Source organism: Myotis lucifugus, unplaced genomic scaffold (genome assembly GCF_000147115.1).
Source record: "Myotis lucifugus unplaced genomic scaffold, Myoluc2.0 scaffold_27, whole genome shotgun sequence".
Classification (NCBI taxonomy): domain Eukaryota; kingdom Metazoa; phylum Chordata; class Mammalia; order Chiroptera; family Vespertilionidae; genus Myotis; species Myotis lucifugus.
The window spans coordinates 8,446,321-8,473,131 of record NW_005871075.1 but is presented as its reverse complement, the minus strand read 5'-3'; the positions used below and the strand labels follow the sequence as shown (position 1 = coordinate 8,473,131).

Here is a 26,811-nt window from a genome sequence, read left to right as displayed (position 1 = left end):
CCCCGGCGTCGCGATGAACATCGTGGTGGAGTTCTTCGTGGTCACTTTCAAAGTGCTCTGGGCGTTCGTGCTGGCCGCGGCGCGCTGGCTGGTGCGGCCCAAGGAGAAGAGCGTGGCGGGCCAGGTGTGCCTGATCACCGGCGCGGGCAGCGGCCTGGGCCGCCTCTTCGCGCTCGAGTTCGCCCGGCGCCGGGCGCTGCTGGTGCTCTGGGACATCAACACGCAGAGCAACGAGGAGACGGCGGGCATGGTGCGCCACATCTACCGCGACCTGGAGGCGGCGGACGCCGCGGCGCTGCAAGGTAACCCGCACCCGCGCCCGCGCCGCCCTCGCCAGCATTGTTGAGTCCAGCCCCTCCCGGGCCCCGCGCCCACCTGGGGGGCCCCCCCTCCGAACCCCCACTGCCGCGGTCAGCCTGGCTGTCCTGGAAGAGACATGGCCCCCCCCCCATACACACACCTACACGGCCCCCCCTCCCCATCAAGGAGCGCGATCGCCTCTGTTTTAAAGGGACGTGTGCCAAACCCTTGTCTTAGCCGAGGTCCGGTGTCTCTGAGGACGGGGAAGGCCGAGGGCACTTGTGTCCACAGGCTTGAATCTTAGAGAAATGCCCCATCGCCTTGGCGCTGGGAAACTTGTCTGGGAAGTTGTTCTCGGAGCGGACAGATGCACGTTTGGTTCCTGTGGTCTGAGCCTCGTAGACGAGGGCCGCGCTGATTTCACTGTAACTTTAATCACGAGAAAATAATTACATTGTGTCACCAGAGATAAGTACGTACTTTAGTTAGACACTTAGCCTGATGGAAAGACGCGCTGCACCGCTTCTTGAGACAGAGCTTGAATGACTTGAGCCCTTTGGAAAATTTTTTCCATGTTGGTGGCCTCAGGAAATCTGCGTTTTTGTATATTTATCAACTGACATGAATCTGAGACTTTAAAAACAAACAAACGTGGAGACCACCACCAAACATAAGTATTGATTAGGCCAGGAAATTTGACAATCACTTTTGCTTTTTAACAAGATGTTTGGTTTCCAGGGGAAACATTGAACTGTACAGAGAAGATTAACTTGGGCACCACCCCTCCCCCATATTGATCATTTGTCGCCAAAATTATTGGCACCTGCTGTTTAGGTCAGAAAAATCAAAGGTTAAAAATGTTACATTTTCAACGATGGTTTGGAGGGCAGCAAATACAGATTTTTGTGCTCCCTGGGAAAAGAGAGAAAGCTATTCGTTTTCCAGGGCAGAGATTGTGGTTTTTAAATTGAGTTCTAGTGTGATAACATGGCATAGTTACCTGTGAACTTGATTTGTGTAAGGGTGCTATGCCAGTTCGAACACACCAGTGTGCACTTTTCCTGAGAAACTCTAGGATCATTTATTGGCTTTGGATGAATTCAGATTATTAGTTACAGCGTTGATTTGTGAGCCTTGAGGTGAGTTTCCATTTTGAGGGTGCTCATACTAGAGTAAAATCCACTTCTGGCCACTGTCCCACCCAAGAGGAGTGTGTACTGTGTGCTTGGGAGGAGGGGTGTTGCTCCCTGGGCCCAGATCAGTTCTTTCCAGGTGTCTTTCGCTCCAGGAAGCTGATCCCATGAGGTCTGACTTGTATTGGGCTTGTCACAGTTACATGATTTCCCCCTAAGCAAAGCTCTCCAGCAAATTGCTGTAATTCCCCAAGACTTTTCAGGGAGGGAAGCAGCTGTAAGCTCAGTCATTGGCAAGCCTCACGGTGTTAGAAATCTGAAGCTCACTGTAGAATTTTTGTTTTGTGTGATCTTTGTCCTACTGATTGCCATGTGACTCACGTTTTGCAAACCCCCTCCCTTCTCTGTTCCATTCCCCGCCCCCCCACCCCGCCCCTCATCTGGACTTCTGAGGACAGCTGGGAATGGCGAGGAAGAAATCCTGCCCCACTGTAACCTGCAGGTGTTTACCTACACCTGCGATGTGGGAAAGAGGGAGAATGTCTACCTGACGGCGGAAAGGGTCCGCAAGGAGGTTGGCGAGGTCTCGGTCCTGGTCAATAACGCCGGCGTGGTCTCCGGGCACCACCTCCTGGAATGTCCTGATGAGCTCATTGAGAGAACCATGATGGTCAATTGCCACGCACACTTCTGGGTAAATATAAACATCCTCTGTTCCTTTCTGGGGCCTCTTCCATGAGAAGCAGGGGACGGAGAGAAACGTCAGTGCCAGCCTGAAAGCCACCTGCGCACTCGCACCTCAGAGCTTCCTTCTAAGCACTGTTCCCCGAGGCCGGTTACTGTTAAATCGCTGTTTGCTTCCCGCCCCCACCCCCAATTCAGCATTTCTTGAGAGGGTAGAGGACTGAACATTTTGAACTAGTTTGAAAGACTGCCATAAAAATAACAAGAGGAAGCATAAAATCCTGGGTTTGTTTATTTTACTTTCCGTTGAGTTTGTAAAACATCGGCTGTTCTTATGAATTCCTAAAGTCAGAGTTTAGGCTTCCAAATTACTGCTCGGCCGCATTTTGGGAAGTGCCAGAGATTCTGAGATCAGCGTTTGTGGTCCCCTGGGCGCAGTCAGGCCACCCTGGCAGGCACTTCACATCATGGACCATCGCAGGGTCGGGGCACTGTCCTGTTGGAGTCCATCTCAGCTTAGAGGAGGCCTCTCAGGAGACAGAAGCCACCCTTATAGGACCACAGGGTCCCTACGCAGGGGCAGGAGGGTTGTGAGATCTGGGGGATCAGACACTTAGACCATCAAGGACGTCAGCTCCTGGGTGATGGGTAGAACATCGGAGCTCCGACAGCGCCCGAGGATGAGAGCGAGGGCTTTCTACTGCTCGAGGGACCAAACTAACCCAGTTTTTCAGCCGAACTGATTCAGTAATGGTAGGTGTGAAACCCTCCCCTGTAACTGTACATGGTTGACCCACTTTCTGCTTTACTCCCCCAGAGTATTCCCTTTACTTTTGTAGAGAAGTGGGGTCCGATAAAGAAAGGGTAAGGAGAAAGGACTGTGTGTGTGTGTGTGTGTGTGTGTGGTGTTTTCCATAGGCAGATTAGCTTTCTAATCGAACACAATGAAGAACTGTTTCTCCTAAATAGGTCACCTTAAACCTCACTAGTTTTTTAGCAACTGCTTAAAAACTGAATCTAGCTTTAGAAGTACTTAAGTCAAGTGTTGCTCTTTTAACAGCAAACCATTTCTCTTATCCTGGAAGAAGCTTACACATTTTATTTTCAAACATGAACTTTATTTACTTCATTTCCAATCCTCTAGAAATGAACATTATAAACGTTGTGAGTTAACGCATGTCATGTTTTAAAAGAGGAAGAAGACCAGAGGCAGTCTGGGGGCATTAAGTGTGCTTGTGTACGTGTGGAGGTGAGCGAGCGTGTGATGTGCGCAGTGGCGGTAGGGGGTGGATAGTCCTTGCTGCCGAGGGTCCACAGCACAGTGGCAGGTGACAGGTGGGGCAGACGAGTGAAGGCCAGTGCAACTGAACAAACTGGGCAAGACAGCTTATCCAGAGTCTCGTGTGCTTATAATTCTGAGTGAAACAGTCTCCTTAGCAATAGAAGATGTATATACATTGCAGGCGGACTGTAGTTTTCCTGTTTGAAGAATGGTAAGGGTGAAGCTGCCATGGAAACTTGAGTTCAGCAGGTATTCAGCCTTTGGGAGGCTCGTTATGAACCCCGGCACCGGGACTGGCCTTTTCCGATAGCCTTTGACGGAGCTGATGCTCGGTTTCTGAACTCTAAACGCTTACCTACACAAAATACTCTAAAGCAGTGGTTCTCAACCTTCCTGATGCCACGACCCTTTAATACAGTTCCTCATGTTGTGGTGACCCCCAACCATAAAATTATTTTCGTTGCTACTTCATAACTGTAATTTTGCTACTGTAAACAATATGTAATTATATATGTGTTTTCCGATGGTCTTAGGCAACCTCTGTGAAAGGGTTGTTCGACCCCCAAAGGGGTCGCGACCCACAGGTTGAGAACCGCTGCTCTAAAGTCTAACCACCTACTTTCTCTGCATGCTCATTTTGCTGAACTATAAAATTTCAAACGCAACCAGATTTTTCCAGAAATCCCCTATGATCTGCAGTTAAGTACTTATAAGAGGGAAGCGGCTCTTCTTCTCTAAACGTCCTATGAAATGAGAGCTAATTTAGTGGGTGTTAAGCACAGAAAAGCCATAGCTTCGGCTTTGAAAATACACATCAATTAATGTACTGTACCTAAACATTAGGCTGCTTTCTAACCTAAGGCGAAAACCCAGTCACCTCTCCAGGAGCAGGATCATTGTGGAGCGGAATCTACCAGTACACAGCACGCAGGAACAGACCACCTTCCCAGAGGCCCTTTGAGATGTTGCCTAACTCCACAATTTAGGGAGTTCTTGGAAGCCTGGACCGTATGACGTCACTTCATATTAAAATATGGGAGGCTCCTGAGTTCTCCAGCTGTTTTTCCCCCAAGCATCTAAACTTAAGAATTTATTTTCAATATTGAGTCCGAAAATTTGCTTTTGAGTTATCATTTTTCACTTCTTGCCAAGAAACCTTTTAAGATCTAGCAACTAAAATATAAAAGAAGACTTACTATCATGTTAATTTTTACAGTGATTCTTGAGGGGCGGGGGTCTACATGGCCTAAGAGCCACTGGAATTCAGCTCCCCTTCCAGTGGCCCCTCTTAGGGGAAGATGTTTCTGGTAGCTGTTCAGAGATGTTCAGTGTTGGCGTGTGCTGTTCTCTTCCAGAAAAAAATGACCAGTGTGCCTTTTGACTGTATGCAGGTGGGGAAAAGTTGCCCCATACATTTTTAAAAAGTAGATCAGCTGAGCAAAGACTTGTCCAGTCATTTGAACAGATCGTCTTGAGCCAGACTTTTAAGTAGCAGTTGTTGTTGGTTTTCATAAAATAATCAATAGCATGCAATCCTGACCCCGAGTGGAAGTCATATGCAGTTAAATAGAAAACCACGTGGGGGTCATGTGGGCGTCCACCAAAAAGCTGCGGATGCTGCTGCTTGCAAACCATTCCTCATTCTCTTCCCCCGCCTGGAAGGCCCTCCGCCCCTCCTCCAGCGGCCTTTGAAGGCCTCGCTCAAGTTCTTGCTGTAACCTTTTCTGGTGTTTTTGCATATTAGAGCTGCAAGGGTCCTTAGAGATCATCTAGTCCAACCTCTTATTTTCTGATGAAGCTACAGCAAAATGACTTGTCCGAGCTTTCTCTCTTCCTGCCGTGAATCTCTTGCAGCCTCGCACAGTCTGTGTTCTTTGGTGCAACTTTTTATACCTCGTGCTCTGAAACCCACAGTAGATGGCACACAGTCTGAAGGCAGCTTATTATATGCATCTGTTTGCTTTCCCCCTCCTGGCACAGAACTCGAGTCCTAAGCCACTTAATAAATGTTTGATAATCAAGGCCAGGCTTCTGCTTAAATATTTAGATCAACTCTTCAGAGCATGTTCACATGGGTCTGTCCCCTGCGGTTTCCAAAGGTAAGCGTTATGCTGGACTAATTGAAGCTGGGAACCATCGATGAGATTTCACAGTGGGGCTGGCTCCCGTTAGTTACCGTGCGCATCTCCTTTGCTTTTCTGCAGTTTTTCCATTCTCCCTGCCCCACCTGTATGCTCATCTTTACTGTAGTGCAGTATGCTCGGTGGCGCGAGGCTGGCGACTTTGAGAGGGCTGGGGTGAATCGGTGAATTGGAATCAAGCTCAAGCGGAATGCCTGGTGTCCATTCCCATTTCCCAGTGACCAGGCCTTGAGGAGAGGACTCCTTCTCCAACTGCTTCCTTGCTTCTTGCTATTCCCATGCACGTTGGCGGTTTTTACCGGACGTGGCACTGTTCTGCACAGCCCTCCTGTCTGCTGTGATACTTCACCCTTCACCCTCCAGTACTCTTCCATCACCAGGAACCTTCCTAGGAACCTTTTCTTGGTCACCAGTCAGGAAGTGATAGATTGGGGGCAGGCTCTAGTCAGCATAATCTGTTGTGCACCCATCCCGGTGAGGACGAGACCATGCAGAGTGTATACAATACCATGCCCTTTGTTGGCCATTATCTCAGGTTCTCTGTATTTTGGTGAGAAATATAGAAAGTTGGCCTCCATACAGGAACTGCAAACACATGTTTCCCCCCAAAACATTAACATGGCTTCACTTGTTATTTTTAAGCATAGAGTCTTAGCTTGCTGTTTCTAGAAGATAGTTTATCTGTAGATCCTTCTTGACCAAGGAGCTGCATCTGGCCTTTCGATGTGAGCAGCACATTGATCCCTGATTAACCAAAAGGGGGAAGCAAAAGCATTTAGCTGCAGGCCTTTTATGTGCAGGAGAAATTTTGCATCGCCAAGGACTCAATCTGTCACATAGCTAGTTGGTAATTTACTTCTATTGATACGGTAGTCAGACAAGATAATTGGTAGTTAATTAATAGACCACTTAACTTAAAAGGTTTCACAGTTTTAAAATACTAATTACTGAATTAGGCATTTATCTATATCCAAATGTCTAAAGTCTATTTAGTTAAAATCCATCCAGGAAAAGTAAAAGCCCACCAGGAGACCTGAGTAATGTAGCACTTAAAGACATTAGTACCTAATATCTCATGAATGGTCCCTAATTATTAACGTTCAAGTTTTTTGTGTGTGTGATTTACTAGTTTTTAATCTCAAAGACTGTAATCCTCTGTTCTCTGGTTAGAGAAACCTAGTCCTGTTTAATGCTTCTTAGATTTAGAATTTTAAAAAAATATTTCTAAAGTATTCATATAAAACTGTATAGTCAATGCTTCCTTCTCCAAACCGTAATGTTGAGAATTATTAGACTGCTAGAGGCCCGGTGCATGAAATCTGTGCACGGGTGTGGTCCCTAGGTCTGGCCAGCGATCGAAGCATGAGCGTCTGGCATAGAAGGGCAGGTCCCAACTGACCTCTGGGCCCTGGGCAGCACCTGGGCCCCTGCGCCCCCACATGCCCCCCTCCGCCTGAGTCACAGTGCCCGAGTCCCCAGGTGGAGATGCAGTGAGCATAGCTGGATGCTGCAGGCCAGGGTGCAGCGTGGGCTTTGGGCCGCCCAGCGGTGCCACACGGAAGCCCGGGGGGCAGCGCGCTCTCTCCCAGCCGGCCCCGCAGACTGGCTCCTGCATGAACCACGGGGAGCCTGAGCAGCGCTGAGGCCTGGTTCACCCGGAAGAGTCTGCCACAGGTGTGCGGTGGGCTCCTCACAGGTGCCTGGTACCTGAGCTTGGGGGCTTCCCCGCACGCGAGCCCTGGTGTCCTGGGGAAGGGTAGCAGGGAGAGTGAGAGCGAGCTCGGCCGACACCCCGCAATCTCACCACACCTCCATCCCTGTCACCCCCGCCCCCAGGTAGCCAGCAAGAGGTCACAGCCCTCCCCCCACCACCACCCAGGGGCGGGGTCGCTGACACCCGCCATGTTCCGTACCGCCCCGGTGGTCAGCACACATCATAGTGAGCAGTTGGTCTCCCAGCTGAACAACCGCCTGAAGGGACAATTTGCATATTAGGCTTTTATTATATAGGATATATTTTCTAGAGCAGTGGTTCTCAACCTGTGGGTTGTGACCCCTTTGGGGGTCGAACGACCCTTTCACAGGGGTCGCCTAAGACCATCGGAAAACACATATATAATTACATATTGTTTTTGTGATTAATCACTAGGCTTTAATTATGTTCAATTTGTAACAATGAAAATACATCCTGCATATCAGATATTTACATTACGATTCATAACAGTAGCAAAATTACAGTTAGGTAGCAACGAAAATAATTTTATGGTTGGGGGTCACCACAACATGAGGAACTGTATTAAAGGGTTGCGGCATGAGGAAGGTTGAGAACCACTGTTCTAGAGCATTGTTTTCCTTTCTAAGGATAGCTCCTAAAAACTTGCCCTAGCTAGTTTGGCTCAGTGGATAGAGCATCAGCCTGTGAACTGAAGGGTCCCAGGTTCGATTCTAGTCAAGGGGAATTGAAGGTTCCCAGGTTCGATTCTAGTCAAGGGTACGTACCTTGGTTGCAGGCTCCTCCCCGGCCCGGGCCCTGGTCAGGGCATGTGCAGGAGGCAACCAATCGATGTGTTTCTCTCACATCGATATTTCTCTCTGTCTTTCCCTCTCTCTTCCACTCTCTCTAAAAAATCAATGGACAAATATCGTTACACACACACACACACACACACACACACAAAACCCTTGTAATTCAAGGCCTCTTTTAAAGTCTGTACTAGAACTAGCTGCCTTCTGTTATTAAATAAACATATGCATAAAAATCAAATGTTTGAGCTGTAGAGATAAAGACTTCTTATGTCTTGAACTGAACTAAAAATTGCCTTAGTAATTCCTGTGGTCACACTGAGTAAAACTTCTCCTTAGATAGCAACTACTTGGGTACCTGAGACTGTGCCTGACAAAGTCATTTCATAGCCTTCTTTCCTAAAACAAAATAGGATCACATGCTCATTGAACTTTGAGTGTCTATATTTGATACATTACATGCTGGGCCCATGTCTATTGCTACTAGAAATCAACACCTAAGACATGATAAAATGTCACTTTACGTAACTGGTCTGAGTGAGCAGGGAACCATCCTATAAAAATCTTCCCCACATTTCTGACATATGTTCTCATATGTGTCTGATTATCTTGATCGTTTAGAACAGTGGTTCTCAACCTTCTGGCCCTTTAAATACAGTTCCTCATGTTGTGACCCAACCATAAAATTATTTTCGTTGCTACTCCATAACTGTAATGTTGCTACTGTTATGAATCGTAATGTAAATATCTGATATGCAGGATGGTCTTAGGTGACCCCTGTGAAAGGGTTGTTCAACCGCCAAAGGGGTCGCGACCCACAGGTTGAGAACCGCGGGTTTAGAAGATCTTACCAAGTAACCGGTGCCATAGGAGGAATAGCAGTGCCCCCCCCAGTTGCCAAATCCAGTGTGTACCTTGGTCTTTCTGCAGAATGTAACCCTGTTGACGTCTCTCTGAAACTCGTGCTTTAGCTTCCATGATAAGCCCCCTTTCTCCTGCTTCTCTTCCTGTCAACCCTCTTAGCCTCCCTGCCTCTGAAACGTAATGACTCTGGTATTAGGTGCTCACACCTCTTCCCACTGGGCACTTCTGGCTGGGTAATCGATCTATCAGCAGCTTCAACTGTGATTCCTGTGGCAGGTCCCAAGTTCACACAACTGCCTTGTCTGTTCCGTGCATTCCCTAACATAGGCAGGTCTCAAAATTGAACTCCCTCCTTTTTGCTCCTTCTTGAATTCCCAGGCGCGGCCAGGACCAGGCTTGGAGACATCAGCAGTGTCTGTCTTTGTTGGTGCTGCACGCACGGGGCACCCAGCCCTGACTGCTCTGTTGCTTCCATGTGCTGTGATCCCTCCTTCACCCTCTGCCTCCACCTGTGTGCTTCCATCACTCTTGCCTGGTCTCTGGAAAGAGTCTCCCAACGTCTTTCCCTGTTTCCAGCCATTGCTCCCCACCCTGGGGTTTTCTAAGCAGACTTAAGTTTGTGATGTGCCTGCTTAAGGGTACACTGACTGGAACCGACCCCAAACCCTTGCGTGACCATTTTGTTCACAGCACGAAGTCCAGGCTCATTAACACCGCAGCTCAGACCTCCCCACGCTGAATCCACTTGCCTCAAGCTCATCACTTAGCCCCTGGTTTGCCCTAAACGAGGTCAAACGGGGCTGTGCCCTGAAAGAGCCCTGGCCACTCAGCTGCTCTGCCATTTGAGTCCTGTCTCACTGGGAGACAGCTAAATAGTTCAGACAATGGGTCACTACTCCAGGGAAAGAAAAAACAAACACAATCAAGATGTTTTCACGTTGACTAACTAGTATCTTTATATATTAAGGGGCAGTCCTTGTAGAATCAACTCCAGTTCCAGGTTCAGGGAATGGCCCTCTTGTTGGATTATGTGCTGTTTTATCTCATTTCTGGAAACAAAGTTGGTATTTGTTCTTTTTCCCATGCAAGACTTTAGCCATCATCCAACCATATAGAATGTATCTAGAGGACATGTCGGGGTGGATGCATTCTTTGACCTGTGCTAATGCTAACACGGATTGAATAGCTTTTCCCGAAAGACTGAATGGACATTGCCTGGCGGAGTCCCTACCCACTCTCTGCAGGATTGGGTCCCTGGGGCCAGCAGAAGAGCTACAAACCCAATGGCCAATGCTTAACTGCCCACATTCTCTCATTTTATTCTCTCCCTTTAAATTTGTGTTTACCTTAACCATTCTTCAGGTTGCCAAGTGAATTTACTTTAGTATCTTGACTATATCTCTTAAGATGTGGCAATCAGAAAATCCCTTTCAGTAGTCTTAACCTCACTTGGGAGTTAGACTGCATTTTTAAAGTAGGAATGAACCCCCTTTTTATTTCAGTTTGTCTTGAGTTAAGGGGTGTTAATAGCAGGTTCATCTAAAATTTCTGTCTCTTGGAAACTACATTTAAGCCTGTTTCAATTCTGGTAAGTAGTCAGTTTGCCTCTGTCTAGCCCAGAGAGCTGCCTGTGTGGATAGATGTGTAGGTGGTCCTGTGTGCTTGCTCGGCTTGGAATGCGCAGTGAGTGGCATATGCAGAAGGCTCGTGACCAGGTGCAGTGACACCCCTGGACTTGGAATAGTCCTTCCGCGCCTGCGTTAAGTCCTCAATAGCCAGGATATTGGGGGACCCCCAAATTGTACTATGCTGAAATTCCACTAGGGGGCGTACTGGCAGGGGGGATTTGTATCTTATTTCCTTCTACACACAACCAGTTATTTTCCCAAGATAAAGGGCCTTTTGTAGCTAATCTTTGAAGTATGACAAACTCTGATAGATTTTAAAAAATGGAAACTATTCCCTGCCTCCACTGAATGGGTTAATAAATCCAGTGTTTTGAGCCTGATAAGATAAAAATGTGTTAAATCTCTCTGTTTAATTAGTGATTTCTTATCTCAGAAGTTACTGTCAAAGTTAGCTATTCAAAGAACAAATCCCTCTTATAGTTTCCATTAACTGACCTAAAAACTCCTTCTGGGCTCAGACCCCTTGTAAGCATAACTGGAAAATAAGGTGGAGGAAGGGAGCTTTTCGTCCTCCCTTTGAGAATACATATAGACAATTAAAGCATGCGGCTGGTCCCCGTGGTGGGGAGCCTGAGGGCCTCCCTGTGCTGTGACCCACACTCTGTAAGGTACCCCGTTCAGAGCGGAGCTTGTCAGAGCACGGCCTTAGGATTTCGTCACCCTCGCCCTACAGTGGGCCAGCTAGTTCCACTCACCTGGGTCTCTGGGTTTACAAGGTTTGAGCCATCTCAGCCTGAAGGGGATGCTTTCAACAGCAGGAATGCTAACACCTTTTACTTGATCTCACCCAGCTTGGCCCATTCCTGAATTCCTTTTTCTTTTTTTCCCTTTATTTGTCAATTCTCTTAAAACTTACGTTCACACCTGTCAGAGACCATTTTCCAAAATGCTCTGAAAGTAAAAGAAGTGAACCAAGGGGGTGAAAATGGAATATCCTCTCCTAATGATGATAAAACTTTCAGCACTTCAGCAAATGCTGCGAGAACATTTAACAAGTGAGGGCAATTACTGCGGCAACCTTGAGTGCTGTCACATTAGCCCAACTGACAAGCCACTTACAGTGACTTCACATTCGGAGACAAAACACGACTTGGTCTGTGAGGCTCTCAAAGTTCACACAAAGCCGTGAACGCTGGCACGGGTGTTAACATTGCGTGACACTGGCCATTTTTGGTTTGGGGAAACCACAGTGTTTCTCATTTGCTGCTTGCATAAAGTCTGCATTTCTTGCTTTTCCTTCAAATAGCTCAATACTGGAATTTTAAAATATCAATGTGGTTCAGCTTCTTAGTGTCATTCTAAACAATGGAGCTCAAAGTGACACTCCCCACATCGGTGTAACTGGGAAAATACTTGGTGGTGTAACTTGTGTAGCACATGGGTATTTTGAGGACAAGTGAAACTTAAAATTCACAGCCTGAAATTTCCCACCTGCAAATTGTAACTAACATACTGCCCCCTACTGATTTCTCAAGGATTTTTAAAAACAAGATAGTTTTACAATCTCCTGGGAAAGAGGAAACAGCAGATACAAAAAGTAGTTCTGTGCTGTTAGTGTTTTTACATTTGCTGGACTCTTCTCCGTCAAGCATTGTAACTGATATTTTAAAACAGTTGCTTTCTGGTCCTAGTAAAACAGGGCTAAAGAAAAGGATTAGAAGGGGGTGTTATGGGAAAGTGTTGGGGTGTTTCCCAGCACCGTCTGGGACTCCGGAGGAGAAGGTGTCTGAACAATTACTCAGCAATGTGTTTTTGAGGCTGCTTCCAGGGGTCAGGATGGGGTTTTGCCGGAAGTGTGGTCTGGTGCTGCGTGGAGGGCAGGGAGGCCTGGGAGCCATACATAGTAAGAAACCAGGAGTTGCAGGAACTTGAAAAAAACAACATAACCCAAAATAGATAGCACTTATAACCAAACTAGCCTATAAATATATGCTTAATGAGCCTTGTGTGCATTACTGTGCTTTTATATAGCCCTTAAGTTTTATAAAGCCCTTTCATGCACATTCTTCGGAATTAAGTAGACTTACCCCCATTTTTATGGGTGAGGAAACAAACCGTGACAGGTTATGGGACTTGCTTAAGGTCAGTCACCCCTGGGGAAGGAAGAAGCCAGGACCCAGGCCCTCATCCCAGGGCTTTAGTTTGAAGCCTCTACAACAGGGGTCCTCAAACTACGGCCCGCAGGCCACATGCAAATACAAATATTGTATTTGTTCCCCTTTTGTTTTTTTACTTCAAAATAAGATATGTGCAGTGTGCATAGGAATTTGTTCATAGTTTTTTTTTAAACTATAGTCCGGCCCTCCAACGGTCTGAGGGACAGTGAACTGGCCCCCTGTTTAAAAAGTTTGAGGACCCCTGCTCTACAAAATACAGTGTTAGTAAGGTCTGGGACTTTAAGCAAAACGGCGCATAATGTAACCACCTTCATCACAGGCCAAATGATATAATCAAGATTTAAGTTCCTAGGGCATCTCATCAATGGTAACGAATAGATGTTGAATGAATCAATGTTATTCCAGGACCTGCTGTACTTCCCTGGGCTACATGTTCAAAGCCCCTGGACTTGCCTGTGAGTCACTTCTGCTTTCGTCCTGTGGTAGAATGTAAGAATCCACCTTCAAACGTTGATTTTTTTTTTTTAACTAGCATGGTTAGTTTAGCAATAGCTAATTAACTCTACCTTAATATCCCCAGAAAGATAGCTCCATAAATTAGACAAGCATGCAAAAATTATAGACTAAAGAATGAATAGAATTTTATTACCAAAGCCCAATTCATGTGTTTTTCTGCCTTATCTGTAATTTTCATTGAGAATAGAATAGTGCATCCCTGCTCACCCAGCCTCTTTCCCCCTCCTACTCTTCCCCCTCCTCCTCCTCTTTCTCCTCCTCCCCCTCCTCCTCTTCCTCCTCCTCCTCCTCCGCCTCCTCCTTCCCCCCCTCCTCATTCTCCTCCTCCTCCTCTTCATGTATGTGTCAACATTGACAAACTGGATGCGAAATGTATTTCTGACAAACTGGATGCGAAAAGTAGTGAATAAAAAGGCTCTTCTACAAGGACTGGCTGAACAAAGTCCTATAAATACTTGGGACCAAAATGTCACTAACAGCATGATTTTAGTGCAGTTTCATTGTTAAGGTTATTATCTCCTGAAAAATGTAAAACCTTTATTCTGTTAGATAACAATCTTATGGGATCAGAATTCCAGATAACTCTGTAAGCTTTGCCTTAGAAAATGCTAATCATGGTTTTTCAAAATTGTGCAGTTCTGACTGGCTGATTGTGTCCACACTTACCCCTTTATTAAAGGGGTCACTTTTTCCTAGGCCAGGCCTTCTCCCAGGCTCATCAAAGCCTGACAGCTTTAGAGAGGTGAGCATGAGAAATGAAAGAGATGCGGAGGCCTAAAGGTCTGAATTTCCTGTCGGGAAAGCCGAGCCTTCACAGCCTCCGGGTGATTTTGAAGTCTTCTCGGCCGCGTTTTGAGAGCTTGTTCTAATGTGGACCGGGACTGTTCGGGCCGCTGTAACAGAATATCACAGACTGGGTGGCTTATCAACGAAATAAATGTATTTCTCACAGATCTGGAGGTTTGTCCAAGATCAAGGCTCCAGCAGGTTGGATGTCTGGTGAGGACCCACTTGCTGGTGTGTAGACAGCTGTCTCTGCTGTAACCTCCCGTGGCGGAGGCGGGAGGGAGCTCTGTGGGTTTCTTTATAAGGGCACTCATCCCATTCATGAGAGCTCCACCCTCGTGGCCTAATCACCTCCTAATACCATCACCTTGAGGATTAGGTTTCAACATGAATCTTGAGGGAGACACAAACATTCGCAGACCACAGCCGAGGAGCCTGCTCACTACTAAAATGGACCCAGGCAGTATGCATACAGTGAGTCTGTAAACAGACTCGGAGCCCCCCCAGAGCTCTGGGGCTCTTCTTTGACTTGAACTGGCCTTTATCTAATAAACATTGTTGGGAGAAGAGTGTGGGGAGTGGAGAACGGGCCTTCCCAGCCCCTAAAACCCTGGTTCGATAGAGCAGAGAAATTAGTCTGCCTATGTTGCTGCATCGCTAGCAGAGACTGCTCTGAAGCCTCGGGAGGTGTGGCGTGGACAGAGCCTCTGGCTCGCAGAACTCGGTGCTCAGCCTGGGGTCCACCCAGAGGGCCACATGTTGGAAAAGCAGATCCGGCCCCTCTCAGACCTACTGGGTCGAAATCTGCATTTGATTCGGGTCCCAGGTGATCCGTGCACGTCAGAGTTTGAGAAGGAACTTTGCTTATAGAAAAGGTGGTTTCTACAATCCTTGAATTTACTCAACATGCCCCATACAATACAGGTACTTGACAGACCCTCACACATAGTAAATTCTACGTTGTGATCATGCAGGCTTCAGAATACAGTAAGTTTTCAGGGATAACCTTTTGATTATATTTCCTTCATTTAGGTTAAGATTTTAAGTTTTTAAAAAGACTCCAGTAAAAAAAAAAACTAGAAATCAGAGAAGAATTTGAACTGTTTCCACATATGAAACACAAGGGGTGATGGAAGGTGATCCTGGGGACATTGCTGGGATGGGGTGGGGTGGGGAGGGGTGGGGTGGGAAGGCAGGAGGGCCCTGCACTTCAGGCCTGAGCGTGGCCGGGCCTGCTGCACGTGGCCATGCCCCGTGGAAGTGGTTACAGTCACCAGAGCAGAACGGAGGCTCTGCCCTTGGGAAGATCAGTCTTCTTTATAATTTCTGAGATGTGATTCAAGTTCGGGGCAAAGCAAAGGGATTAATGACAACCTGTTGTTCAGCCGACGGTTTGGCTGCAATTTTGTGGATTATTTTCCTGATTCTATAAAGAGTTATTACAGAAGGGGAGGGCCCTGAGCTTGAGGGAGCTCCCGGAGCATTCCTTTGATCATCGAGGACTCGGCAGGGGGAGGGTCAGCCTTTCAGAAACAGGGCTCAGCATTCATGGTTTCTTTCACACACCGAGCTCCATGGGCTGGAGTGAAACGCAGAAAAGCGATGATTGTTTTGTAGATAACTTGTAATTTTTTTTAACATAAAAGAGACATGAATTATTTGTTGGATTATTTTAAGGCACAGGCATGACCAGTTATCCGTGTGTGATGACTAGATATTCCTACTGCTCACCAGATGCGGGCCCTAATGGGGAGATACTTACTGAGTCATTTACGAGAGTCTTGTGCAAGTAAGACCTCAGTGTTACAACTTGTATTTTGAAAGCGTGGCAGGAATCAAAGGAAGAATTATTGGCTATACGTCATCATAACATTTTTGAGCTAAGAAACTTGGAGATCTCCTTTTCATCTCACAAATGAGTTAAGTCGAGGGAGGTCAAGTAACGAGGAAGGCTAAGTGATTGGCAGTCGGGACCACGTGGTTTCTGGGCTCCAAAGGCAGGTTTGAGTTTTAAGTCGCCTCCTCTCCGGTGTTTCTGCGTGGCACACGCTCAAATGTAAGGGATGTGGATGTCTGAGTCTCCGCCTCAGGGTAGGTTCTCTCCAGGCCTCGACAGTGGGAAGGCAACATAATGAACGCACTTAGTTTTGCTGAATAACTCGGGGTGTCAAGGTGTTCATTTGAAAGGCCTTGCTCTTTTATTGGCTTCTTGGTTGCAGGGCAGCTGTAGGAATGGGCGTGTGTGCGTGTGTGTGTGTGTGTGTGTGTGTGTGTGTGTGTGTGTTTAGGATTAACTGCTGATGCCTGCAAATGTGAGCTAATTCTGTGGCCTCAACCCAGCCATAAAAAGGACGGTAGATGGTACAAGTCGACGATGATGACATGTTGAGCCTCCTCTGTAGCTAAAGACAGAACATTTTGTGTCAATCTGAGATTTTGATGAACATTTTGTTAAGATTGAGAGAGTAGTTCCAGGCTTCGGTATCTTGGGGCTCTATTGCACAATGTGTCCCTTTCTGTCTGCAAACACACCCAACTAGGAAAGAAAAAAAAGCCAGGATCCAGTTACATAAATTTCAGAATGTGTGCTGTCAACTGCATCCAGAATACTTCAAGTTGGTATATTGGTATTGAACATAGATCTGGGTTTCACTTCCTAATTGAAGGTAATTTTGTAATGAAAATTTTCAAGTAGCATTTTCTACGTCAAAGTGCAATGTCTGAAGTGTGGTCAGGATAGTATTTGCTTAGTCATGTGCTCCTCTCCCGGGTTTGGTGGGAGGTATGCCACCATTTTTCAGTCTCTGAACACATTAATGACTTATCCTCTTAACCTCTGTAGTACAGTTCACTGTATTTTCAGTGCTTCACAAGTCTGTGCGGTTGAATCATAGTTTTTCAGGAGCGGGGACTGAGTTCCCAGAGCACAGTGCCCCCAGATGTCATCTGAGCCTTGTCAACAGCAGTGCGGTCCCTGGGATTCTCTGGGAGCTACGTAGACAGGAGAAGCAAGACCCCCGGGAGCGGTGTTGAACCACTGGAGGGGGGCACCCTAAGGGCTCCAGTTACATGTTCTTTGTTCAGTGAGTCTTGATTGCATTACCTTTAATTGTATATGTTGCTGTTCTTTGTAGATTCTGAAAACTGTCAACATAGAGCGGAAAACTGTACTATAAGTGCTGACGGTGGTACCCTTTCACTGTAGTATGATCCGTGGGTCTCTTTAGAAAGTTCACTCTGTTTCTTGGACATTCAAATGAGAGATAAACACTGCAAAATGGTTCTTTAAAAACACTCCTCTTGAATTGACTACAGGACAGTTGTAAAAATGCACAGAAATCCAACATGAGGCCTCTTCCTGCCGAGGGAACTCCCGCGCTTTCCCCTTCGTGCCCATTCACTTGGACTTGCTTACAAGGACGGCGAGCACGTTCTGGGCGACTCGCCCACACGTCAGTCTCGGAGTTTCCCAGCAGTCTTTGCGGGATCCACGTTTCTCCCGGTGCTCTTTGTTAGCTTTGGGCTGATTGGGCCTGACAGGGCCGCCGCCGGCTCTGCTGCAGCCTGTCATTAAGAGCACGGGAATGAGCGGAGCGGTAGGAACTGTAGGAGGTTAATTTGGCGTAAACCTAACATTCAAAGATTTCTCGAGATAGGACATGTCATGTCTGTCCAGTCATCCTTCTGTTCAAGTTCTTGTTTATACTGTAAATATGACCTTTACAGTTATCTTTCAAAGTGCCCGGTGCTTTGAAGAGGACCCTTGAGGAGCCAGGGAGATCTTAGGCTTGTTAAGGAGGTTCCATAGGAATGTCAGCGTCCATAGGAATGTCCCTTTTCCTTCTGGTGGTTTTTTTTGTGTGTGTTTTTGGTTAATCCTCACCCAAGGACATTTCTTCCTTTTGATTTTAAGAGAGAGTGGAAAAGAGGGGGGGAGACAGAGAGACACATCGATTGGTTGCCTCCCACCCCAACCGGGGCTGGGGAGCGAACCTGCCACCGCAGTAAATGCCCTTGATTGGCATCGAACCCTCGACCCTTCAGTCCAAGGGTCGATGCTCTAACCCCTGAGCCAAACTGGCTAGGCTCCTTCTGTATAAAGTCACATAGCAACCCTGTCAGCTGGTGGCCGACTGCGGTATTGGAGTCTCGTGAGGAAAGTTAATCACGGGTAAGGACAGGTGTATCTGCACACTTCTTAGCCAGGCACCGTTATTAAGAGTTTTCTCTTTTGCAGTTAAGATAATCCCTAGGTCCGTTCTGCCTGTAAATTCTCTCACGGAACAGACCAATTAGTGTACATCGGTCACTGATTTTAAGTGCCCCCCCGGCCCCCCTCCCGCCCCCCGGGGTCAAGAGCCAACCCTGTTTTCCTGACGAGAAGCTGGGTATCTTCCTCTGTTTCTTAGACATTTGAGTAAGAGGATATAGCGATGGACTGTGATTCCCTGACTTAGGTTAACCGTTTAGCCAACCTTGCCAGCTGCCATTGGCACCAGCCACTCTGCTTCCTTCGCCTCAGAGGCCCCTTTTCCAGGCCCAGCTCCTGCCCAGGGAACCCGTCCTTTCAGGGGAGAACAGCAGTCCTGGTGTCGCGTGGCTGCCCGGGCCGCCCGCCCAGGCGCACCGATGGCAGCACAGCCATGAGCTTGTACTTAAGCCGTTGGGTGTGCGCTTCAGGTTTGTCCTTTCTGTTCTGCTAACGACTCTTTGAGACAAAGTGAAAGATCGCGAACCTTAGCTTGAACTGACTGGTGTCATGGCAACTAGCACTTCACCTTTCGCTGGTCCCCATCTCATACATGCTGCAGTATTTGCGCGCATTAATAATTCATTGCCAAGTGCCAGCTTTCTGTGCGCTGTCAGACGGTGTCAGGGACGGAACATGCTGTGCTATCTCAGATGTCATCTCCCAGGCTGGGGAGGGCAAGAGTCATTAGGAAAGAGACTAGTCCGGGGTTTGGGGAAATTCCTGAAAGTGAGGTGCATTCTAGCCACTGATTTATCGCATTTCCCTTGTAAAGTCGGGGGTAGAATTCGTGCTGATCAAAGTTTATTTGGTAATGTGCTCCAGACATAAGGCAGGGGTTTGGTTGTGGAAATAACACACAAGCGGTCATTGCTCACCTCCATTCAGGCAGCAAAGAGAATGATTAACAGCCTTGGTGCTCAGTCACATGGATCAGGCTCCAGCGTGAGCCCTGCAAACTCAGAGTTAGAAAGAAACCTGCGTGGTCCCTACGCGCATGCTCCCGTCCCAGGCTGTCCTCCGCTGGCGCACAGTAGGGGCTGAGCATTTGACGCCAGCCCTGGAGGATGACAGTGTGGACTCCGAGGCCCACGTGGCATCCCACTTCCCTCAGCACCTCGCTTTCCTGGCATTTTGTAGTTGTCGTAGTAGCTGTAGTATTAGACCTATAATTGGTAAACTTTTCCAAATAAAGAATATTAGGCCTTGGTCTTGGAGTGAGAAATACCATAACACATTGCATTTCATTGACAGAGGCCAGATCTGTCCCTGACTAGGCAAGAAATCACATGTTTTAAACAAAACATTGACCTGACCCTTCCCTCTCAAAAGAAAGCTTCAGATGGAAACAAACTTATGTCACACTTTACTAGCTACTTACAGTGAAGCATACTCCCCTGAAAACAGCGGTTCACAACCACAATTAATTGGAAAAAAAATTGTCACTTAGCCATGTTTGGATTTTTTTCTTTTTCCTTTTTCCCTTTAAATACAAACCAGCAGCTTCGACACCCCTCCAAACTACTTTGCAGAGGGTGCAGGGGAAGAAGCCCAAACGACTTTTTTTTTTTAGGAAAAAAGCAGCCATAAGACCCTGCTTTCGTGAAGGTTAGACTAGAACTGCTTTCTATTTGGTGTTCTGACTTAACACAGTGAGGCGCCGGCGAGTGTGAACTCTGCACAGACAGGAAGGGACCCGCTGTCATTTCCCATCCCTGGCCAGGGCAGAACACAGACCTGCATGGGGTAGGCATTCAAGAAACACTTGTTGAATAAGTTAATGCCACCAGACTAATTTCAGGGGAGGGGACATTCATCAGTTTCAGAAACTTAGAGGAAATTAAACTTTGAAAACCATTAGGAATTTGTTAATCTTCTATCCCCTACTTTCATACGGTGCTGGGACCTGGATTAGTCATTTAACACCTGCAAGCAACATTGTGGCGCGTGAACAAGGGGTGTCGTTAGAGCCGACCCGCTCAGTGTCTGTGTGTAGTCGCGGCCAGCCACCAACAAGAGTCGGGGGACACTGGCCACGTGGCGGTCACAGTCGGCGTTCGGATTTGTCAGGTCACCAAGTAGCATATCTTAGTGGTATCTTATACTGTGTTTAATTTCTTGGGATTTAACATTGAGTTCTTATATTTAAGAACTTAAAAATAGGGCCCTTCATACTAAATCTATCGTCTTTCAAGACTAAGCAAACTTTTAATGCTTAAAAATGATTTCTGGGTAACATCAAAAATAAATTTTATATTTTTTTTTGGAGTATAAATCTGGAGACAATTAATTATAACCAGATACTTACAAGAACACTCATAGACTCGCTTATTTAAGGATAGGTTTTCTGTTGGAATATAGAAGCCTCTTTGTGATGTTAGTTTATTGCAATTCTGTGATATAATAGCCATATGTCAGCTATAGAGCCTAAAGGAGAACCTGTAATGACCTAAAGTACCACAGCTTGCCCTTTTTGGCTGTCAAGCAGTCCAAAATCATAGCTATCATCACCATTGCCCTAACCATTCCTGCTTACTACTACGAAGAAATAAAGTCAAGCTGAAGCATGGCTGTCACACGCCCAGCCCTGCGGCGGGTCTGTAGGCACGCAAGGAGTCCCGTCACTTTCTCCCCAGTGCTTGTCACCGCGTGGGAATCTCCCTTCATCGCTGAAAGAACCTGTATCTTCCCGCCTAGTCTGGGCTAGCTAGACATATTAATCAAAACCAAGATACCATACAACAGATGTTACGGTTGTACCTACTATGTGTCTTAAAGAAATATGGACAAAGTCAAGGTGAACAGAATAACATTAGGTAAAGGCTTAACACCCCAACTACTTCCGATAGAGAGGTCCTGGGAAGCCCCAGTGGCATGAGCACTTTGAAGCAGAAGGGACTGTGATGCATAGTGTGCTCTGAGGTACGTAGGAGGCCCGGGAGGTGGGGTGTCAGAGAAGAGGTCGTGGGTGAAACCTGACAGGTGAGAATAAGCATGACATGGGTGACAACAGCGAGGAGGCCCAGACAGATGGGGTCTGAGTTGGGGGCAAGGGGTGTCACATGCTGGTCCAGAGTCAGACTCAGGCAAACCTTAGAACATGTCACCAAGATCCATCTGACCAACTGCATGCATCATGGTTTGGAACATGGAAAAACTTCAAAATTGATGGAATGACTGTTTTTGATCTTGGACGTGCAAAAGCTTTGATAACACATTAGATATTTATGCAGAAATGCAGCGATCACTTAGCCAGAAACTCCTCTGAGAAGGGAATGCAGCTCTTCTTAAAGTCCATTGTGTGCAGCGTTGGGGTTTTTTAACTTCATAAATCATGGGAAGCTGTGTTGGCAATGGGCTATAACTCAACAGTAGACAGATTGCTCTTTGCTGCTTTCTTTTAAGAAGCAGGTTATAAAACTGTTGGGAGCCTGGTAGAGTAGTTCATAGATCATCTTAAGCAATTTGAAGTAATGTAAAAAAAAAAAAAAAATACGGCCTTGCATCTCAAAGGCAATAGAGCCTGAAGGAGAAGAGACTTTGTTGAGGCCCCTTCCTGGAATTGGAGCCCCGTGCTCTGCTACCTGAGTGGCCGTCACCTGCCTCCGTGGGAAAGCCACCCCCCTGCACACCCCTCAGTGCAGTGCGGTCAGTGAGAAGTTTCTGTCAATGCAGGGTTAGCATTATGACAGTTTTCATTAAAATGATTCTATACTTTTACCCGGTTTTACATACGAAAATACTTCCCCTCCTGTTAGCACACTTGGCAGTAAAGCTTTGCGTGCTGGAGGAGATTGCTGGGACACCCCTGCATTCATGGTTTGTCACTGCTTAGATGTGTCCATTAGGTAAACGTAACACAAGGCATCTGTTTGTGGGGCGGCTGGAGGCCCTCCCAGACCGCGAGAGCTGCACTTAGGTGTCCTGAGCATAAGAAGACTCTGACCTGGGGGTCATTTAGATCAGCAGACAACACTCACTTGAAAGGTGATAGAGAGCCTTATACGAACGGCTTTCTTTTCATCTGGACACGGTCCCCAAAGGGTCTTGGGTCACGGTCTTGTTGGTCACGGCTTACAGGCCCGCCAATGACACGTGCGAGGTTACCCCGACTCTGAAGGGATCTTCTTGTTGGTCAGTGTGAACTCTGTTCCATGCTGTTGGGTTGGGTTTTAGAGGAAGCTGCTCGTGTCTGTTCTGAAGCCTGTGTCTCCCTTTTCTTTCAGACCACGAAGGCTTTTCTCCCCACGATGCTGGAGATCAATCACGGTCATATCGTGACAGTCGCGAGTTCCTTGGGGCTGTTCAGTACCGCCGGAGTCGAGGTTTGTCAGATGGGAAGCATTTCCTTCATTGAATCGCATTCTCTGGTGACGAGTACCCCCGCATCCTAAGAAGAGTACCTGCTGCCCTCCGCCTGGTGTCCCAGGGCCGGCTAGTGTGACGGGAGAGCAGCGGGCAGAGAAGGCGCTGGGCCAGTCCTCTGTGTGCCCCGTGCCCGCTAGCAGTTTTGCTTGATGATGGTGGAAGGCACAGGTTCAAGAACGAAACCGTGGAGGGCAGGGGCAGTGTCACGGGGAGCAGATGAGTGAGGCCCAAGGTTGACCAAAGTGAGCTAGCGATCTGTGTCAGCTCGTCAGATGAGACGGTTCTGGCAGATGTGAGGGGTCCTGCCTTGTCAGTGTGTGGAACTGGCCTTCTTCACACCACATTCAAACCAGAAAGCGTGTGCATGTATAGTACCCGTGCTGTTCTCCTGTGGGTGCCTGTAGGGTTAACACTGAAAGCATCGCCCACGCAGATGGGCACAGACTAGACGACTTCTGCGTTCTGCGTGGCCATTCCCAAGTTTAACGTTGGGTAATGGAGAACTTTCTTCTGATACCATGTTTCCTTAGGCTGAGTTCTAGTTTAAGTTCACAGGTATAGTTACCATTTTTACTTGTACTTCATCCGAAAAAGAAAATCAGGTCATATAACAACTTATAACCTAAGTTAGACTCACCTCTGCTCTCCTAGCATTAATTTAACTGTTTCTCAGTTTCCTTTGGGGAACAAGAGACCATTTGTAAAATTTCCAGACACTTCAAAGTGAACCTCTCTCCATTTCTAACTCCAGTTCGCTGGCTCTCCTAGACTCCTTTGTGGTAACTTCCCCCAAGTAATCTGATACTTCATTGATGTGGCAGAAAGTGTTCATGTGTTTTTGCTGTTGCTTTGAAAATATTATTTCTGCACTGAACCACATCAGATATCTGTCTTTTAAAATGCTTTCCTTTTCTTTGCTTAGTCACCTGTAACCTTTCGTAGCAAACATGTAACCAGAGTAATAGGCCCGGGAGAAGGTTGGGTTTGGTCTGGGGCTTCGGTGTACTCAGCTCTTGCCCTCCTCTCGCCCTCTAACAGGATTACTGTGCCAGTAAATTCGGAGTCGTGGGTTTCCACGAATCGCTGAGCCACGAGTTAAAGGCTGCTGAGAAGGATGGAATTAAGACAACACTGGTGTGCCCGTACCTGGTAGACACTGGCATGTTCCGAGGCTGCCGGATCAGGTCCGTGAGAACTTATCTTACTGCTGATAAAAAGTGTTTTAAAAATCATCTTTCCATATCGGGAAAACGTGAAATTGGATCCTAGACGTCGGCTTGCACTTGGACTCTCATTTGACAGTTAACCTATAATTTCCACTGGTCAGAGGCTTTGAGGTGAACGAGACGAACAGGCGGGTCTCGTGCCACACTGTGTCACCCTGCAGACGTCCGTCTAGAAGCGTCAGAACATGGCTTCTCCGGGCCTTCATGGAGGAGACGCAGCTCCCAGGAGTGCCCTGGAGGCCCCTCTTTAGGAGGTGTTTACTTCCTTAGTCCCGTGTGGGAATGTCAATGTCAGGGGAGTTACTCTCCAGGCCTGGGAGCTCCTTTCTGCAGAGAGTGTATGTAGCCAGATTCACTCCAGAATGAGAAGAAACGACTCGGTTTACTAGGAATGAAAGGAGGCACGTGGGAGTCTGAATGTGAAGGCTCATCTGACTGCTAAGCAGCATAAACACCACGAGTCAGTAAGAGGGTACCTGTGATGACGCGCTTGAGACCTGTTGGGTGCATTTGGAAGGCAAAGGAAGAAAAGCCAACACGTTCCCTGTCGGTCACATCCTGAGCCTGACCAAGCAGGGAGGCAGGTGGAAGGTGACTCCAGTCCTTGCAGTCTCAGGCTGACCTTCCCTGGGCGTGCGTGTGCGCGTGCGTGTGCGCGTGCGTGTGTGCATGCGTGTGTGTGTGTGTATGTGTGTGTGGTTTTCCCTCCTTATTTGTTAGGAATCAGCTGCTCAGGGTCTGAGGAGCTCTGCTTCCTATTTAGCATCAGGGCAGGTGTCCAGAGCTGTGGTGGGACAAAGGAAAGTGAAAGGAGTAACGCGTTTCAGTAGGCTATTTCAACATCCACCGCACTGAACTCAGCTGAAGGTCAAAGTCAATGCGTGTCACGTCAGTGAGCCCTGGAAAACATACCTGGCTTCCCAGCCAGCGCCCGGGAAGGGCTTCTGCTGCCTCCGGAAGGCTGTGCAGGGCTCACACGCCACTACCTGCCCTGCCCTGCACACCACTCCGGCATCTCATTTGGGCTCAGTGTTTGTTATGCCAAACACCCTCTCCTTTTTATGTTGAAAGAAAAAAATAATTTAAGGCATTTAAACTTGACTCACTTTAGAGAAAGCAGACCGATTTTGCCCTCTTTTTTAAACTTGTTTTCCAGACTCTGCCTGTTCATAGTAGGAAAATTTAGAAAAAACAAACAAACAGAAAAGCAAAATGAAGTGAAAACTGAGGCAAAATCTTGTCACTCAGATAACATCGCTGTTCATGTTGTGAAATGAAGTGCAGGCTTGCCTGTTGTGTGCTCACCTTTCATTGCATTTTAATCACATAACTTTCAGGAAGGAGATCGAGCCTTTCCTGCCCCCTCTGAAGCCCGACTACTGTGTGCAGCAGGCCATGAGGGCCATCCTCACCGACCAGCCCATGATCTGCACGCCCCGCCTCATGTACATCGTGACCTTCATGAAGAGGTAACTGGGGTCCCTCCTGGGCACCACCCTTCCGGGCCGGCCCTGCCTGAGCGCACGCCTCGTGTTTGCTAACCGCTGTGGCTTTCCCTTGCAGCATCCTCCCTTTCGAAGCAGTCGTGTGCATGTATCGGTTCCTAGGAGCAGACAAGTGTATGTACCCCTTTATCGCTCAGAGAAAACAAGCCACAAACAATAATGAGGCGAAAAACGGCATCTGAGGATCTTTTCTGGGTGGAGTGCCGTTTCCCTCGGAAGACGATCAAGATGTTTCCGTTGACCCACATCAGCATAACGGACACTCGGAATTCTGAATTCGTGTGGACTTTTTTTTTTTTATTAATCAACTTTTTAAAAAATAAAGTGTAAATTAACCGACTAGAGTACTTGGAAAAACGCGATCAGCAAAAGTGAGGTTGAGTGTTGCCAGTGGGGTCCCTTTTAGGCAGAACCCTAAAACCAGTCAGTTCTTTCAGACAAGCACTGTGTGGCGTCTCCAGGCTCCCATGACGTTTTTAATGAGCAGAAAGTCTAGAGATGATAACTACAGTGTGTTTCATGTGTGTGGTTTTTCTTAATTCCCATAGCGTTCATTAATTCTTGTCATTAAACTCCAGTCAGTTGACTCCCTTGCAACTCCAAGGACCGATAGTGCGATGTTTTCTCCCGTTTCCTCAGTTTCCGTTTTGCACAGCCTGTGCAGCCTCTCGTGGTGTTTGTATAGCTCTTCTAAAAAGGAATTTTGAAATCTCCATCAGTTTGAATCAAGTGATATTTGATTGTTTCGGTAAGATAATCGGGTCTCTTTCTTAAAGTCACAACGACTAAAGTGTTAGCTGGATTTTTAAACTTTCTCCTGAAACCTTTCCTGAAGTATCTATCACTGGGGACCGAATTATCCCAAAAAGATCATGCATTTCCTACCTATGAATTCTGCTGCATACAGAACGTGCCCTTTCCTCAGGAAGTCGCTGTTTCCTTTCTTTGGGTGGACTTTTATCTAGAACACATAGCAGATCAGCAAAGAGAACGTTTCTAAAAATGGGGACTTCTAAATTTTAAAAAAATCCCCATTTTTGTGCCAACTATGATGAGTGGGGGGGGGGGTCTTACACTATGGAGTACATATGGAAGGCTGTAAAGATTCTTTTGAAATTTTTATTCACCTTGTACAACAGCAAATGACATTTTTACAGTATTTTTTTGTAAAGCAAACTATTTTGTGCCTTGAATTTGGTAAATGTGTATTAGTGAGACGTTGTAAAAGTGAACTTCTACCTCTGTATCTAAATGTATACCATCCACTTGTAAATGACTATAAACTATTATGTGATTGCCTTTTTTTTTTTTTTTAGAATGTCTTGTTTAAATAGCAACCAATGTTTAAGGCTATTAAAATAAGCCATCTTTTACTAATTAATTGGGAAGTTTTATAAAGGACTGATTAAATTTAAAGAATTAACTTACA

The 26,811-nt window shown here is 46.9% G+C and overlaps 1 protein-coding gene across 1 annotated transcript; it reads left to right on the top strand.

Annotated features, from left to right (window-relative positions):
• The first annotated feature begins 6 nt into the window (after positions 1-6).
• On the top strand, positions 7-26,811 carry RDH10 (retinol dehydrogenase 10). The gene is made up of 6 exons (XM_006086358.2): positions 7-302; positions 1,892-2,127; positions 22,510-22,608; positions 23,690-23,835; positions 25,215-25,346; positions 25,441-26,811. The coding sequence occupies exons 1-6, from the start codon at positions 14-16 to the stop codon at positions 25,562-25,564; spliced, it is 1,026 nt and encodes a 341-aa protein (XP_006086420.1). The 5' UTR covers positions 7-13; the 3' UTR covers positions 25,565-26,811.